At 47.8% G+C, this 17,622-nt stretch overlaps 2 protein-coding genes across 7 annotated transcripts in view; one reads left to right on the forward strand and one right to left on the reverse strand.

The window, feature by feature from the left end:
- Window positions 1-17,622, reverse strand: part of TRAPPC9 (trafficking protein particle complex subunit 9) — a 526,641-nt gene that overhangs the window by 429,883 nt on the left and 79,136 nt on the right. For all 6 annotated transcript variants that reach the window (XM_060127570.1, XM_060127568.1, XM_060127569.1 and 3 more), the window contains 2 exons: window positions 12,815-13,031; window positions 4,547-4,690 (listed from right to left, as the gene is read on the reverse strand). In XM_060127570.1, the coding sequence (XP_059983553.1) occupies window positions 4,547-4,690; window positions 12,815-13,031 (361 nt within the window). The remainder of the gene's footprint in view (window positions 1-4,546; window positions 4,691-12,814; window positions 13,032-17,622) is intronic.
- On the forward strand, window positions 1,640-1,902 carry LOC132508290 (protein CEBPZOS-like). Its single transcript, XM_060128312.1, has one exon. The coding sequence runs from the start codon at window positions 1,660-1,662 to the stop codon at window positions 1,900-1,902; it is 243 nt and encodes an 80-aa protein (XP_059984295.1). The 5' UTR covers window positions 1,640-1,659.

Genomic DNA, 17,622 nt, shown 5'->3' on the forward strand with positions numbered 1-17,622 from the left:
TTCATAGTATGAGTATCTCTCATAGTAACTGACAGACTTTGGGCAAAGGACTTCATTAGCATCTCAAAGCGTGACAGACCTCAGCACAGTGGTCTGATGCTATCTGCCTCCCAAGAAATGAGAAACAAATGAGACAAGCTACAGGGAAACAGTCAGAAGACTGTAAAAGAGTCTCACATGAAAGAGATACAATTAGTAAACAGGAACACAGAACAAATATCCAAGCTTGCAACTTACCCAGAAAATACAAATTAAAACAATAAGGCAACGTTTTCTACATACTGAATGAGCAGCACTGCTGCCAGAGGTATAATTAGAACAATCCTTTCAGAAGGCAATTTCCAATATGTTTCAACAGCAATAAAAGTGTTCAGAATGGCTGACCCAGTAATCCCTCTCCTGACAAAATCTCTCTCCTGCTCGAAAAGCCAAAGCGCTGAAGAGGCTCACCATAGCCTTCCCAGTAACAGTGAAAATAAACCAAGAAAAGAAAGAGTATTTATTATTAATGCATTCAACAGGATGTGAGTACTGAAGTGTGCCACTAACCAGCCACAGTGGCTTTAACTAGCCACTAATAGGGTTTCTTTTCAAAGTGATGCATGTTTTAAATTGACTGTGGTTAACAGGTGCACATATCTGTGAATACACTAAAAAACTGAAGGGCACATTTTAAACTGTGGTCTGCGAACTAAGTCTCAATAAAGTTACTTTTAAAAAAGGAAAAGCATTTATTATTAATGCGTTCAGCCCTATGTGGATGCCAGCACAAGCCACTAGGTGACAGGGACAAGAAAAACAGCAAGTCAGACAGACACCTTCAGAGAGCTTGCAGCCTGAGTGCGGAGCCTGTCAATCAATTGAGCGATCGAAATATAGTGGGTGAAAGTGCTCGATGGGTAAGCACATACTCCAGTGGGAATGTTCCAAAGGAACACAAGGTAGTCTTGAGGGACCAAGAAAGGCTTTGTAGAAAACAACAGAAGTGGTTATCTACACTGAGATCTGAAGGATGAACAAATGTTAGCCAAAAGAAGGAAGGAAAGTGGAAAGGAAGAAGGGATGAGGGAGAGGAAGAGAATGAGAAATCCAGGTGGACACACCACACTTTCTTTATCCATCCATCAGTGAATGGACATTGATGGACGCCGCTTTCACTTTTTGGCTATTATGCGTGATGCCACTAGGAACACTCATGTGCAAGTTTTTATGTGGGTGTATGTCTTCAAACCTCTTGAGTATATACCTAGGAGTGGAATTGCAGGATCGTATTGCACTACTGTTGATCATCCACTTTCCTTCCCAAAATCCCAGACAACAGAATCACACAAATCACTGTATCTAACATTCCCCAAATAAAGCAAACCCTCTTAATTCCACCAGAACTGGAGAAAGTCCTCCTACCTGAAGCTATTCCTTCTGCTCAGTCTTGTCTGGCAAACACCAATTTGTTCTTCAAGGTCAAGGTCACCTCCTTCATGGAACATTACCCAAACCATTCTTCCACCTCTGAAAAGAACTGTCAATTCCCCCATGATGCTCCCACATCCATCATTTACTATGGACTCCTCTATAGGCTTAACCGTGGCATCCTCCCCACACCCTATTCTTTTCATGTAAACAGTTGGTCCCAGCAGCCCCGCGAGTACGTGCCTCAGGATGGCCTGTACTCTGGATCCACTGGCAAAGAAGATCTTTAAAGGAGTTTTACTAGCTGAACTTGTGGGCATTTTTGGAGCATATTTTTTGTTTAAAAAGATGAACACAAGCCAAGGTTTCAGGCAAACAATGAGCAAGAAATTCCCCTTCATCTTGGAAGTTCATTACAAATCCACTGAACACTCTGGAATGTACAGAATCAGAGAGCAAGATGCAGAAAAGTGGCTGAACAGCAAAAATTAGGAATTTGCCCATTGATCAAGGTTTGCCCTATTTCATAGTGTCAGGCAAGACTAAAATTCCAAAGTTGACATGGATGGATTTTAGAATATTTAAGGTTAAATGTAAATTCTCATTAAGTCAGAGGTTTTATTCTTTGGACTAACTGAAGAAATTGAAGGAAGGTTTGTTTATTATGTTATAAATGCAGTTTTGTTTACTACTCAAAATAAAGTGGTTCTCCTTTAAAAAAAAAATCTCCCCTATAATTCTGAATTGATAAATCTTTCAAAGTAGATAAAATAGTAAAACACCTATTTTTAACATTTATTACATTTCTTTTCCATTATAGTTTATTACAAGATATTGAGTATATAGTGCCCTGCGCTATACAGTGGGACATTGTTGTCTATCTAATTTATTCCCCTCTCCTTTCCCTTTTGGTAACCGTAGGTTAGTTTTCTATTGTCTATGAGTCTGTTTCTGTTTTGTAAATAAGTTCATTAATATTTATTACATTTTTAACTCACACATTTAAAATCCCATTATCTAAAAATATATTAACTAGAAATACTGCTTTTATCCATTGTCACTTTACCTGAAACAATATTCAAACCCTACATCAATGTCTCTGATACTACTAGAGCCACTTTGGAATAAAATTCATCATAAAAAAAAACAAAAAGCAATTGGCCCCAGAACCCACCTTGTGAGTTCCCGCGCACTGACACACACCGGGCGGGGGCACCTATGAGGAGGGGCAGGCAAGACCCCCAGTCTGTGCTGCCTCCATCTGCAAACACCCAGACGGGTTCCCGTCCAAGGACAAGGCTACTCCTCTCTTCCGTATTTCATTTCAATGCGGTGATATTTAGAAATGTTAGTTATCAACTCTGTGAATGGTACCATGAGCTCCCCAGGAGAAAGGTCACCCAATCAATTAAAATACTATCATTAAAATAATAACAAGCTGCCACACAATCTGTAATATCCTAGTTGTACAAATGAGAAAATGAAGGCCCAGGAAGAACTTAATTACTGATCTGAGGTTATGGTAATTAGAGGTTGGGGTGAGTGGAGGGAACCCTTGGTCCTCCTGACTTCAGTCCTCTTCTCAGAAGACTCCAATTAACCAAATACCATTACACACAGGCCCTTATGAGGCAGCGGTTTGTTCAACAGGGTCAAATATCCCAAGTTTCTCTCCTTCTAGACCCAGCGTCTTCGGATCACTAATTAATATGACCTTAAATAACCACCAAGTTCCTTCTCTCCTGGGGCTTCTGCAGGGAAGACAGGCCGACTAAACAGGCACCAGCTCTGTCGGTGCAACGTGAGAAGTGCGTGAGGGGAGAGACCGAACAGCAGGAGGACGACGGGTCCCCTGGGACTTGTGACAGGCAGCCTAGAGGAAGTGCAGAGCCAGGGGAGATGGCTGACAAGGTGCAGGCAAGGGGTGAGGGCAAAGGCCCGCTGCGGGAAGAAGATGTGTATTTGCGAGAAAAAAGTCCAGGACGAGGCCGGTGAGACAGGGGGAGGTGGAAGCAGCTGAGGGAAGGGATGTGCTCCCCTCCCTGGGAGCAGCTGCGTCAGCCCCTGGGTGTGTGATTACAGAGACCCAGCTCCTCTCCACACAGCGCGGCCATCCCAGTGCCAGAGGCCCCGCTGAGGCCTCACCCCCCAAGGCTCTGGGCGGCGTCCTCTCCAGACAGTGCCCTCCACAGGGGGACAGGGACCTCGCCACGAGAACCTGTACGACCTTTCGGTGAGGGGGCAGAAGGCCGGCCTGCGGGATGATGCAGGACGGCTCCAGGGTCACCCCAGCCCGGAGCTCCCGGGGGCCGCCCAGGCCCCTGCAGATTCTGCCCCGAGGCCCAGCTTCCCTCTGCCCAACCCGACCTGCCTCCTTCTCTTCCCCTCAGTGGGTGTCGATCCCAAGAGCACTTCTAATAAACGCCCCGCACTTGCATCACATCCAAGAGTGCTTCCCAGGGGACCCACAGCACATGCTAACCCGGCGGGAGGGACAGGCAGACAGGGCGCTGGGACACAGGCAGCGGAGGGCTGATTTCCAAGGACCTGTGCGGCACCCAGGCAGCAGGAGAACACCTGGGGCTCAGGGTGGGGCCTGGGCTGGAGATAAACGGATTGTGACTGAAACCCAAAAAACACGTGACACCCAGGAACTGTGTGAGAAGAGAAGGTGACGGAGGCAAGGACCTGGAAGAACGTTGCCCTGATGTGTGGGCAAAGACATGCACGATCCCTCAGAAAGTCAAGACAGACGCTGCCCACGAGGGGAGCAGTGACCAAAAGGGGCACAGAGGTGTTTGGGGTTCTGGTCTTGTGTCCGATCTGGGTGCTGGGTACCACGTGGTCACTTCGTGAAAACTCACTGAGCAGTGTGCTTGTGAACCGTGCACTTCTGCATATAAGTGTTACACGTTGACACTTACATTTTATAAAACGTAGGCAAAGGCAAGGGGAGCCCATGCCGGAGGCTGAGAGCAGCGAGAAGGGCCAGTAGTGTGTGTTGAGAGGGGCCCAGGGAGGTGAGGGCACGGAGGACGTCACCCACCCGATCCTGGGCCGGTGTTGACGGGGGCCAGCACCAGGAGTGCACTCATTCGTCTTTCCTGGGAGAAAACTGGAGTTTGAATCCACTCACCTTGATCTGACAAGAAATCCAGCATGGTCTGTAGCAGGAAGGACAAGTGCCTGACAGAGAGAGCAGGGTTCCCCATCCTCCGGGACGCGTAGACCAGCTCGTGAAGCAGACGCATCTGGACGGCAGCCCAGCCTCGGTGCGTGCCTGCGACAGAAGACACAGCGCATCAGAGCAGGGCTTCAGGGGCGCACTGGCAACAGGGCCGACACGTGAGCCCGCTGGAGCCATGTCTAATGTGTAAAACTCGTGATTTCAAGGTAACGCCTCAACCACCACGCTCAAAGCGCAACCAAAGCATTTCCCCTGTGTTTATCCTGGGGAAGCACACTCACATGATGCGTCTGTTCACATGGTTTTTTGGTTTTTTATGTTTTTAAAAAATGCTTTATATTATATGGGGTTGGCCAAAAAGTTCGTTCGGGTTTTTCCACAAGATGTTAGAGAAAAACCCAAACGAACTTTTTGGCCAACCCAATATTCTCTCTCTTCTGCAAAGACACAATTTTTAAAATAACCCACTTTGAAATACTTATAATAAGGTTATAACAAAATATTATGTTTTCAGTGGCATGTATTTGAATTACAGCATACTTTTTTTTTCAAGAAAATACTATTTGATGAGCCTTCATTATCAACAACCAAGGCCATAAACTTAAAAAGCACAGCATTTCTCTGAAGTATAAGAACAGAAAAGCAGAAAGCTAAGGTAGAAGAAAGGTTACCAACAAAACTGTGGCTGCTCCCTCCAAAACAACTTAGCGTGTCTGAAATTAGAGGTGGAAGAAATCGGTTGCACAGCCATCGAGAAGTATTTTTTTAAGATCACAGGATTTTAGAGTTGTTTATTCCAAGTCCCTTTTGGCAACAGTTACTGCTTTTAAATATTTTCCACCTTAAAATTCTTCATGAAGATGTGGAAACAGGGCTCAAAAACAGTTACGACCCAGTGCTGTGTGCCCAGGGGCCCCGGGGGGTTGGTTGAAAGGTTGGGCGAAAGGATTTAAGACTCTGACCAAAGCATTCCTCCTCTCGTAGGCCTACTGACCGTCTCTCCCACTGCCTACCCTACAAGGCTGGCAAGTCCCTTTTGTGAATTTCCACTGACTCCTGCACAAATCTTGTCCCCTAGGCGTTATCCGGCACATACAGTGAGGCACCTGTAAGCTTGGGTCTTTGTTTCTTCCATCAGTCCTTAATTTCCTTGGGAGCCAGGATGGTGTCTTATTCACCCAAATATCCTTACTGCCTAGTAAGATGCCTAATACAGAGCTGGTCCTTAACAGGCTCGTGGGTCAAGTTGAAAGCATGATGAAAGAAAAAGCCCCTATTTTTCAGACATGCCTACTTAAGCATATAGGGTAAAATGACATGATTTCTGGGATTTGCTGTAAAATATTTCAACAAAGAACAAATAAAAGAAAAAGAAAGGTCTGAATAAAGCCAGATATGGCAAAATCTTATTAATTATTTCATCTGGGTGATGGGCTATTGTACTATTCTCTCTGATTTGTGTATATTTAAATTATTTCATAGTAATTTTTAAACTGTTAACTGAATAACAATTACTAATAATTATGAATTGAAATTCTTAGAGCTGATCAAACCTACCCACACACAAAAACCTTGATATCCTACCAGTTTTATCTTACAGAAATCTTTTCATACAATGACAGGAGAGGAAGGAATGACAAGTCCCTGCAGTATTTCCACGATGTCAAAAGACCAAAGGCCAAAACAAAATAAGAGATTCTGAAAAGGATGATAAGGCTGAAATCAACGTCATGACTAACCCAGCCCAGAATTCTAAATGACCTGACCTAACTAATCTCCACCCCACCATACCAAGAATGGGGCACATATCACTCTGCAGATTTTTTTTTAATAGACAAGGATCCAGTTCCTACCACAGGCAATTTCGGTAAGACTGAGTATAAATTTTCTTAACACCAAATAGTGTACAAATCATAATTTCTATGCGATTCAAACTGCTCGTCCTATAAAATATGAATCTTTTTATTCTTAGACAGATTTGCAGTATATGAGCCGGTGATAAAATTTTCAACACTCTTGTATTCAGAAAGTTCAGCAATGTGAGAGTTTATTATCTCAACTACTGCCTTTTACCAAACTTACGTGCCTTACCACTCTCTTTCATAAGAGTTCCTGGGGAAAATTTAATCTCTCATTCAGAAAAAGGCTAAGCAAAAGGTAGGATAAAAAAATCTTCATATATAGGAACACAAGTAAGATTAAAGTGATGATAAGCAGCCCGTTACGCTAGCAAATACACGCAGTGCACTTCTGTGCTCCCACCTCGACTTTCCATAACCAGCTAGGGAAAATGTTCACTTCCAGAAACAGAGAGAAATACATTTCAGGTCCTGAGAATACAATTTCCCTTTTATTCACAGGTACGGGGATTTAGTAGAATTCCATTTAATTCTCTGAGAAATGTTGAAAGTAGTCCAGAGCAACAGTGGAGATGGGATTTAAAGTAACTTTTATTTCTTGTTAAAAATACAGCCAGCTGACATTTATCACTTTTACCTTATTTGATCTCTTACCTTACCTCCCCACCTCTTTCACAAAATGATGGTGAATGTCCCCTCCCAAAACAGAAGGCTAAGTAAAAAGTACCAAATCACATGGAGGTGTGCTTATTTGTTTCATTTTTCAAAAGAAACATGTTTCATCCATGCGATTTAAAAATTAAGATCAAGAAACAAACTCTGTTCGATAAATGGCAATGAGCACATGCCACGTAGCTGCTCCTCAGGTGTGGACACGCGTTCACGTATTTGCAGGCACGCCTGCTGTATGCCAGCAAGGGGGACACAGGGACAGGCAGGGTCTCTGCTCTCACGGGGCACACAGCCTGCTGGGCTGGCGGGGGGAGAAGTGCTAAATCATTGCCCCGTTTTTTTAAGGTACTTACACATTATGGGAAATGCTGTTTAGAAAGAACAGGAGTACGTGAAAGAGAGAAATAAAAGGACTGCATTTAGGTGGAGAGACGACGGGGGACCTCTAGAAGAGCTGACACGCAGCGGAGACCTGAAGGATGCCTGGGGTGCAGCGGTGAACGGCAGGGAAGAGCATTCCTGTGGAAGCAATAGCCGGCAGGAGACCCGGCAGTGGACACCTGGATGGCGTGTGCACAACTGGCCCAGCACGGAAAGAAAAGGCTAAGGCCAGCCCAGTGTAACTGCATAGAGCCCAGGAGGCTTGCATTTACTCTGGAGCCAGCCTGCAGTTATGTTCCAGGGATACAAAAGGGGTCACTGGAAAGCACCTGCGATCTCTCCAGAAGTCTGTCAGAAGCACACTAACAGGGATCCCGGTCCCACGCACATGGAAACTCAATCCCCCTTCCCAGCTCTCTGCAGAGCAACAGTGTGACCGCTAGAAAAACTCCTTCCCAGACACTAACTCACCCCACGAAATCTGTCCCGAAGACGGCCTAACGGAGCCTGTACGCTCAACTGTCCCCTCCACAGGCCTGGAGGTCTCGTCTCGTCTCTCACACCAGCAACTCTCAGCCTTTCAAATGTAAACCCCGAAAGCTTCTAGGGCGTGTCCAGCTATTCTGCCCTTAACTTCAAACACTGGTACCAGGGCCAAGGCAGGGGGCCATCCCACCAGCACGCATTCCTTCCCAATGGGGCCAGGCCTGAAGCACTGGCCCGCAGGGCACTTTATTCCAGCCTCCACGTGGCCTCAGAGGGACAGATGGAATTAGACCTCACCTGACAGTATCTGCTGAGCACTGTCCTAGCACATTCTGGGGACTGACTCACTCAGTCCTTATAACAACCTTCCCGTGACACAGTAAAAGTACCTCCCTGTACAGATGAGGGACAGAGGACTTGACGGGGGCCATGCAGCCAGTCGGTAATGGTGTCACCCTCTCACTAGCTGTTCGACCTGAGGAATAGCATTTAACCTCCCCAAGCCTCTATGCCCTCAAGTGCGGTACAGGGCCCACTGCACCCGCTCACCAAGCCGTGAGAAATGATGGTACACGTATGAAACCGTTCTCCCTGAGGCCACAAGCAGCGTAAGGCAAGTGCAAGTGCAAGGTGTGCTGGGAGAGAGACCGTGTGGAGCAGACGGGGCGCTCCATCACCTGACCCTCCAGCCCTGGGCCAGGACACAGCTGGGCCTGGGCAGCAGGCTCTGGGTTCCAGGCCTCGCCCACACCCAGGACAGCGTCCTCGTGCAGGCAACACTCTCAGGCACTGACCCTACCAGGCAAGGAAGCTGCTCTATATTTGTCACTTAAAATACTGGGAAATATAAGGACAACTTTTTAAAGAAATGAAGACATCCCTGACTTCAAAATGTACTATAAAGCTACAAAAATCAAGGCAGTGTGGTAACGGAAAAACAAACAAACAACACAGAATGGACACCACCAAGAATAAATCCTAACGTAAACCATGGATTCTGGGTGACGCTGTGTCAGTGCAGATTCATCCGTTGTAACAAATGCACCACCCTGGCAGGGATGTTGATGAGGAAGGAGGCTGGGGGGGGTGATGCGGGGGACGGGGGTATGTGGGAAATGGCTAAGCTCAATTTTGCTGTGAACCTAAAACTGCTCTAATGAAGTCTACTTAAAAAATAATAAGATCACACAGGGGAAAGTGTGGTGGTAGGAGGGACGTGATAAAATCCATTATCACATGATTTACATTTAGAAGAAGAATAAGCACCATCCGAGCTCCTAGGTAAATGGGTGAACTGGTGAAACCACTTCCCGTGACTCACATGTGGACACACGTGGACACCCTGTCGCGCCAGTGCCACCGCGCGACACCCAGGGGCTCCTTTGCTGTTGTTCACCTTCCGCCATTAAGCGCTGAGTGGAGACGAGAAGGGAAGCCGCCAGCTGTGTCAGAAGAGCCTTTCAGCTCCCGGCACCTCCACCCTGAGAGCAGACCCCAGGCACGCAGCGCCCCTCCGAGAGTGCTGTCCGGTTTGCACTCTCTGCCCTCTCCTCCAAGAAGCGGACGGCTGCTCACAACTAGACTGCAGAGCAGCTACAGAGCCCGGGAATTCAGCAAGGGCCTCCCCGGAACGCGGCCGCTCACTCCATGGAGACGAGCAAAGTAAACGCAGACCAGCGAGGATCCGGGAGCCAAGCTCCCCTGCACGCCCCGTGGTCTCTCCACTGCTTTCCTCACTTGGCTGCGTCCCGGGAGAGCTCCCTGTGCAACAACAGACGCAAGGGTGATGGCAAGTGTGACCTGCATCCCGAATCCCTCATCCTGGCTCGGCCTGACCGTGGCGCCCCAAATCCAGCACCTCCCGAATCACGCATCACACCTGTCCTCTCTTTCCCTAACTGTCCTCTGCCCTCCAGGGTCACCTGGACCTACAGCCTCCCTCTCAGGATCCCTGTCCTGACTCCATTAGCAATGAGAGCTTCCAGCAGAAACACCACCAAGTGAAGCCCACCCTCCCCTCTGGATCTCAGTTTCCTGTCTGTGAAGAGGGGGAAGGAGCTAGATCAGTCTTCTCAGAATCATGTGAGACTTTTCCAAACATATATGCTCGGGCCTCACTGCACAAACCCTCCCTCCCCGCCCCCCGCAAGAGGTGACAGGCTGGGAGCCCAGGGCAAACGGGTCACGCAGAAGGCCAGCCAAGGGATCCCATCTGCAGGGACGGGGCCCACCAGAAGGTTCTCATTTCTGGCTGTGAGTCCCTTTAGCCCTCAGGCTCCAAGATGACTTTCAGTTAAACACCACATGGTCTCGGCGTTTCAGAACACGAAGGACAGTCCTGTGACCACAGCTGGGGCAAGGCTGTCCAGAGAGAGTAGAAGCAGCCCTTAGAGGCCAGTTAGAGGCCCACAAGAGATGCCAGGAAGAAATTAAAATGGTCTCTGGGAAGCACCTGACTGCCACTGCCCTGAGGTTCTTGGCTGCAGAAGAGAGACACTGGGGCTGAAATCACAGGCCGCCAGTATTAATTTACCCAGAACTCACAGTCCGCCCAAAAGCGCCAGTCGTGAAACAAGTGCTCAGCAAACCTTACGTTCCATCCCATCTCTTGGGGGAACACAGAGGAAAAAGGAATTAGAGAAAGGAAGAGCAGATGACATGGCAGATGAAAAAAATGTGTCGTGATTTCTGTTTGGGTGAGATGGTGAAAGATCTGGAAGAAAGTGTCACTGAATGAATTCAGACGTGGCTTAGTGTCCATGCATTTACCCTCACCATGTGGCACGGTGTCCAGCACAAAGTAAGAAGCAAGAAACGTTTGCTAATAGCAAGACCTTCTAGAGAGGGTCCCCAGTTCTACCCTTGACCCCTTGCACTTAATACCATCACCAACGGCTGGGACAGAAGACAGGGACAGAGTTCAGGTTCAAAATCACTCCATCAACAGTACGAGCCCCATCACCGATGCTATCCAGCAGAGACAAACGTCAAGCCCCTTGTTTAACTTTTTAAAAAGATCAACAGCAAGGGCACAGGATGAGGAAGACCAGGCAAGGTCATGTGACCAGGCTCTATTATGTGAGATGGCTTTAGAAAGGGAACGCTACGTAAACAGGAGAAGTATGCAGACCGCTCCTATCAGCACTGGGCCCACCAATCCTCCCCCTGTGGCTGCAGAGAGGCAGGACATGTAAAGCCCAAAGTCCACGCTGCCCCGCTCCTATCAACACCTCCTGAGCACGTGTGCTCACATGCCAAGCCCCCAGCGGCAGGTCTCTGGCTTCTACAGGAGGCGGGGGCTAATGAAGGGCTGTGTCCTGTCTCAGCTTCCCTCCACTCCTCAAAGGCCACCTGCCGTGCTGCTCACTCAGTCTCCCTCTGCTCTTCCAAACCCCAGGTCCCGCCTTTTAAATGATTTTGGAAAACACTCTGGAAAACATTTTTTAAGTAATTTGGGCCCCCCGAAGTGATTTCAGATATCGCTGTGCTCTGAGCCAGGGCTGTGGCAAACTACGGTCCGCACACCGAATCCGGCCCCACCCGCACCATAAGTAAAGATCTGTCGGCGGACATTTCATCCCTGGCTGTTCTCACACCTCAGCAGCAGAGCCGAGGAGCTGCAGCAGAGGCCGGAGGGCTCCCAGAGCCGGAAATGTTTACTCCCTGGCCCCTGGACAGAAAAAGTTTGCCAACTCCTTGCTCTACGCTAATCAGAATTCATCCTGAGCGTACAATTCTATCAAATGTTAAGTGATGCTTTGGGGAGAAGGTCAGAATGGGGAGAAGTCCAGACAGAGTAATTCATCAAGAACCACCTAGGCAACGGAGACAGAGGAGAGGAAGGCTCTGGAAGGACCCGAGAGCTCTCTGCAAATACCTGGAAGGTCGACACATGCTAGAACTGCTTGTTTGTACGCTGGAGGGCAGGAGTTGTCCTCTTCCCACTGCTCCACTCGCTCACCTCACACATCCCATGGCACCAGGCAAGAGCGCGACAAATCATTACTGAGGAGGTGGACACAAACGGAAAGCGGACACACCGTCCCCAGGAGGTAAGGCAAGCAGGAAGGGGATTCGTGGTTCTTTCATGGAGAGACCCAGTAATCAGAACTACCCAACAGCAGAACAGACTCATCACTCGGACCATGGGCCCCTCAGGCCGGCACACATGACCACAGAAAACACGCGCCAGAGGACTGTCTTTGCCCTGGTGGGACAGGAACGTAGACGGCCCCTCAGTTCTCTCCCCGTCTAGCAGGCCAGGCCTGCTGGCTCTGGACGTGAGCTGGAGGAAAATGCTCTGCATGTCCTGCCTAAAACGGCCATCAACCATTTTTTTTCGCCTGCGAATCACCCTTTGCCTGACACTGGGCATCACACTTGTGTGCACTTGTTATTAGACTCAGAGCTATGTTTAACACATACTACCCTGCATTAACATTGCAGGATAAGGATTTATCACCAAATGCACACCTGTACTTGTACACATATACCCCAGGACTTATTCTAGATTGGTTGATTTTTGCAAATTGGCTAAATCACATGAGGTAAGTAGGATTCATTAGGTATTTAAGATGTTTCAAGGAGGACACACGTCAGTGAGCTCAGGGGAGATTTCCAACCAGCACGCAGATTTAAGAATGCCAGCCCGCATGCAGAGCACCGCTACGTTCTGTTGTGATCTATCAAAAGTACCCAAGTGCAGGAGAGCTTAGTCACCTTTGCATGCCAGCAGCAGTCATCGTGTCCGACAGGCAGAGCAGGGCCCATTAATTGGACGCACCATTAATTGGACTGAAGCAACTTTCAGCTCTAGTACCTTTGTTGAAGTCTTGCGGATCCAGCGACAGACTGTAGCCAGGAAGCGTCTCGAGGAGGAGTTTGTAGCAGGCCCTCCAGCCAGGCTCTGAGATGCTTGGGGCCACGCACTGCATGGCAGCCACGCGCTTGAAGAAGGCGGACTTGCGGTGGAAGCCAATCAACTCGTAGAGCTCAGAGAGGATGCTGTACCGCTGGATCTTCTCCTCCTCGGAGAGCTGAAGCACACAGAGGAAAGTAAAAAGCATGTGAAAGAATCTTACAAGTGCAAAAGGAAACACAAAAAAGCTTTTTCATAAAACAGAGGCCCAATGAAACATGAAGGAAAAGGGAAGCTGAGTTAGTGCACTGACAGGGCAGGATCCAGAGAAGCACCGACATGGAAGCTCCAAGGCCCTCTCTGAGCCCCACCTCTCCAAGCTCACCCTGTCCTTTTGCTAAGAAGGCCCATATTCTCTGGAACAAAGGTGTTTGCTACCTAGCACATAAGATGCAGAGAAGGGAAAGAGAAAGGGAAAGACACTGGAATCTGGGCAGGGATTTTCATCAAATACATTAACTTCTCAAAACACAAAATATATAGAACCAGGTAACCAGGTAACTAGACAAAGAACTGTTAATAATAACCACACCTAACTTGGACTTAAATTAAGACTTCATGGCTTACAAAAATTTTTCTTTCATCTACAACCTAACCGTATTTTCCCAACCACCCCATGATGTAGTAATAACAACTTCTGTTTAATCACGACTACAGGCCAGCAATGTAACTACTAGGTAACAGCTCAGAATTTTTAAAAGCCGTGTCTGTGATATAGTCTGTGTACACATTTATTTCCTTTTGGCTTCATTCTAAACGAGGATCTAAATCAATTTTTTAAACACAACAACAATAACAACAAAAAAACAAAAGCGAGGGTCAAAAATGGGGATTTAATACTTAAATGAAACAAGGGGCAGGCGAAGTCACAAAAATGCACGCCATGAGGCAGGGGTAATTAACAGAGGCCGACTATAGATTCAGCTCCAACATCCCTGGCAGCTGAAGCAAAAAGTAGAAGAGGATGAGCTACAGGAGCCATAACGCCTGTGGGATAAACATCTGTGTCAGCTGCTGGTACGTCCCATGCGGAAAATCCAAAACATCCTCCTCACCATCGAGCATCCTTCTCAGACCCCTCATGTTAAGTGCAACAAGCACATGCCCGCAGCCCGTGCCCCGGCCTCTGCCTTGCCCTTCCCGCCAGCCCTCTCCCTCTCATCACTGTACTGGGCTGCAAACCCAGGCCTGAAGCGCCAGATTACGGAGGCAGCCCCACACCTTGGCTTGGCGGGCAGCTCACCCAGCTGGGGCCCCCTGGATCTGCCCATTTCTCTGCTGCATTGGCTTCCCACCAAGAGAGATTCCTTCCTACGCTGGTCCCCACAAAACTCCTCTCTCCTAAATGCAAGGACGTCAAGCCATATTCCAGACTCCTGTTCAACCAGCAAGTTTTCAGTTCCCTCTCTCTTTTTCCTTCTCCAATAAAGAACTTGACCTTCCTCCCTCCCCATCCAACCGTTTTCTTTGTGAGAGCTCTGCGTTCCCCACACACCATCCTGAAAGCCGGGCACCCTGCCGGCTAGGACCGAGATGTCTCCGTCTAACCTGGGCTGCATCCTTACACTTTCCCCCTTCTATCTCAGAAAGCCTTTCCTGAATCTCCCATCCCTCTGATTCTGAGTTTAAATCGACAAAGTTCTGAGGTTACTATTATTATGTGCATATCTACCGGGCTTTTGCTAGGTTCCCTTAGCAACAAGCTTCATTAAGGAACTGCATCAGGAAGTTTAAAGAGGCTATTCTTATATCTGAGTGGAGTAGCCCGCAGGAAATGTAAATGGCTTTGAAGAGAAAATTAACCAGGGACAAAGAGGCCGCAGGTTCTAACCAACAGTGTGTCATGAGCCAAAACGTTATCAAATGGCTCAGTCATTCCTGAACATCAGATCTGCAGGAGGTGCCGGGTGCTGGGTTGAATATACATTGGTCCTAGAGCATGCTCCCACAGCTGGTAAAGTGCTGGGCTTTTCTCTAGTTTTCCAAACAATTCCTTACGACCTCTTTCTCTTATGGTCACTTACATTTCCTACTAATGAAGAAAATTAATTTCAGTCATCTGGGTTGTTTGCGGGGAAGCTACACGACGCAGTTCACAGAGCTCAGACTTTGGAGCCATGGTGAACTAGGTCTGAAGACCAGTGGTAGCATTTACAAGGTAATCACGGGCACGCAGCAAACACCCCAGCCTCGATTTCCTCACCTCTAAAACTGGGTTCAATAAAACCAGTGAGCACAGTTGCCGTGATGATTATGGCCACAACCTGTTTACCCCTAGGTAAGTGCCGGCAACGAGCTGGCTGCTTAATTAGTCGTAAGTATCATCAGCGGGTTTTAGTTTACCTGAGAACAGATGCTTTGCCGTTTTGTCTGTGGTAACAGAACGTATTTTACTGAGATTAATACCACCAGAGCAGCACCGACTAGAAACTTCCCCAGCTCTGCAGGGCAAGGCATGTTCTTTTCCTCTACAGAGCTGATCACATTTTCTAGTCATCTGTTTTCACATTTATCTATTTAGCACCTGTGTCCCCCTCCGGACATTCTGCTCAAGCAGCGCAGGACCCTGTCTGTTTGGCTGCATTGCTGAATATTCTCGGGCTACAAGACAGTGGACCCAGGGCCTAGCACCCGGCCTCCAGGACAGAACGTAGAGAGGGGAAAACCCAAACAAGCATGCTTTAAACGAGGCCCCTACACCCGAAATTATGGTCTGACTTGGGACAAATTACTAAATCTTCTTTACCCTGAGGCTCCCCTTCTATCAACAGGAATGAACGCACTTAGCACACAGAGTTACAAAGGTAGAAGGAAACAACCAAATTCACAACCTAGTCAAGTGTCTGCTAGCGGTCCAACAAACACGAGCTGCCTTTATTGCTCTGACACGTCACCGGTGGGGCTTTCTAAGTGCCAAGCAGTGTGTGAAGTGCTCTACGTGTGTTATAATACTATTTATTGATACAACTTACAACAAATCCAGGAAGAAGTGAATATTATCATTCCCATTTTACAGATTCACAAACAGGCTAAGGGAGGTTACATTCCAGTCCAAGGTCACACGGAGGGGAAGTGGCGGTTGAAACCTGAATCTGGGCTGCCAAGGTTCACGTTCCTTCTCTCTCACTTCTACCTGACCTGTGAAATCTACGTGCCTGTGAAATCTATGTGTTCGACAGACAAATCTGCAGACAGCCAGCTGTTAAATGCAATGCGTGCAGCCGCTTGTCAGTGCTAATTACCATAAACTACTCTTGTAAACAACGAAAGACAAGACAGGTGATCCATGTTCCCGCTCACAAAGAGAAGTTCTGCCTTGAACGCTCCTGCAACGTGCACAAACCCTTCCCAATACCACTAGATCCAAACGTATTCTTTTTCATTTTTTTACATTTGCACAGGGCTTCTTAAGGCAGAAGCCACCTGCAATAATTCCATCTTGGTTCCTTTCAAAGTTTCCAGATTAGCCAAAATCAGTCCCAGAACAGACACAACTCATCAGTTCTACAATGGAACACACTTGACCAAGAACCAAAACCTTGTCCTGGTTCAGAAAAACTATAGATCTCTCTTTGTTACTGTCATTATAAAATCCCACCAGTGACTATTTGAATTATGGTTTTCTCAGAGTATATGCCCAGTAGTGGGATTGCTGGGTCATATGGTAATTCTATTTTTAGTTTTTTTGTTTGTTTGTTTTTTGCGGTACGCAGGCCTCTCACTGTTGTGGCCTCTCCCGTTGCGGAGCACAGGCTCTGGACACGCAGGCTCAGCGGCCATGGCTCACAGGCCCAGCCGCTCCACGGCATGTGGGATCTTCCCGGACCGGGGCACAAACCCGTGTCCCCTGCATCGGCAGGCGGACTCTCAACCACTGCGCCACCAGGGAAGCCCTATTTTTAGTTTTTTAAGGAACCTCCATACTGTTAGTTTTTTAAGGAATTCTTAGTTATTTAAGGAACCTCCATACTGTTCTCCATAGTGGCTGTATCAATTTACATCCCCACCAACAGTGCAAGAGGGTTCCCTTTTCTCCACACCCTCTCCAGCATTTGTTGTTTGTAGATTTGCTGATTATGCCCATTCTAACCAGTGTGAGGTGATATCTCATTGTCGTTTTGATTTGCATTTCTCTGATGATGAGTGATGTTGAGCATCTTTTCATGTGCTTCTTGGCTATCTGTATGTCTTCTTTGGTGAAATGTCTATTTAGGTCTTCTGCCCATTGTGTGTGTGTGTGTGTGTGTGTGTGTGTGTGTGTGTGTGTGTGTGTGTGTGTGTGTGTGTGTGTGTGTGTGTGTGTGTGTGTGTGTGTGTGTGTGTGTGTGTGTGTGTGTGTGTGTGTGTGTTACGCGGGCCTCTCACTGTTGTGGCCTCTCCCATTGCGGAGCACAGGCTCCGGACGCGCAGGCTCAGCGGCCATGGCTCACGGGCCCAGCCGCTCCGCGGCATGTGGGATCTTCCCAGACCGGGGCACGAACCCGTGTCCCCTGCATCGGCAGGCGGACTCTCAACCACTGCGCCACCAGGGAAGCCCTGCCCATTTTTTGATTGGATTGTTTTTTCGATATTAAGCTCCATAAGCTGTTTGTATATTTTGGAGATTAATCCTTTGTCCATTGTTTCATTTGCAAATATTTTCTCCCATTCTGAGGGCTGTCTTTTTGTCTTGTTTATGGTTTCCTTTGCTGTGCATAAGCTTTTAAGTT

The sequence above is a fragment of the Lagenorhynchus albirostris genome, chromosome 17 (assembly GCF_949774975.1).
Source record: "Lagenorhynchus albirostris chromosome 17, mLagAlb1.1, whole genome shotgun sequence".
NCBI lineage: Eukaryota > Metazoa > Chordata > Mammalia > Artiodactyla > Delphinidae > Lagenorhynchus > Lagenorhynchus albirostris.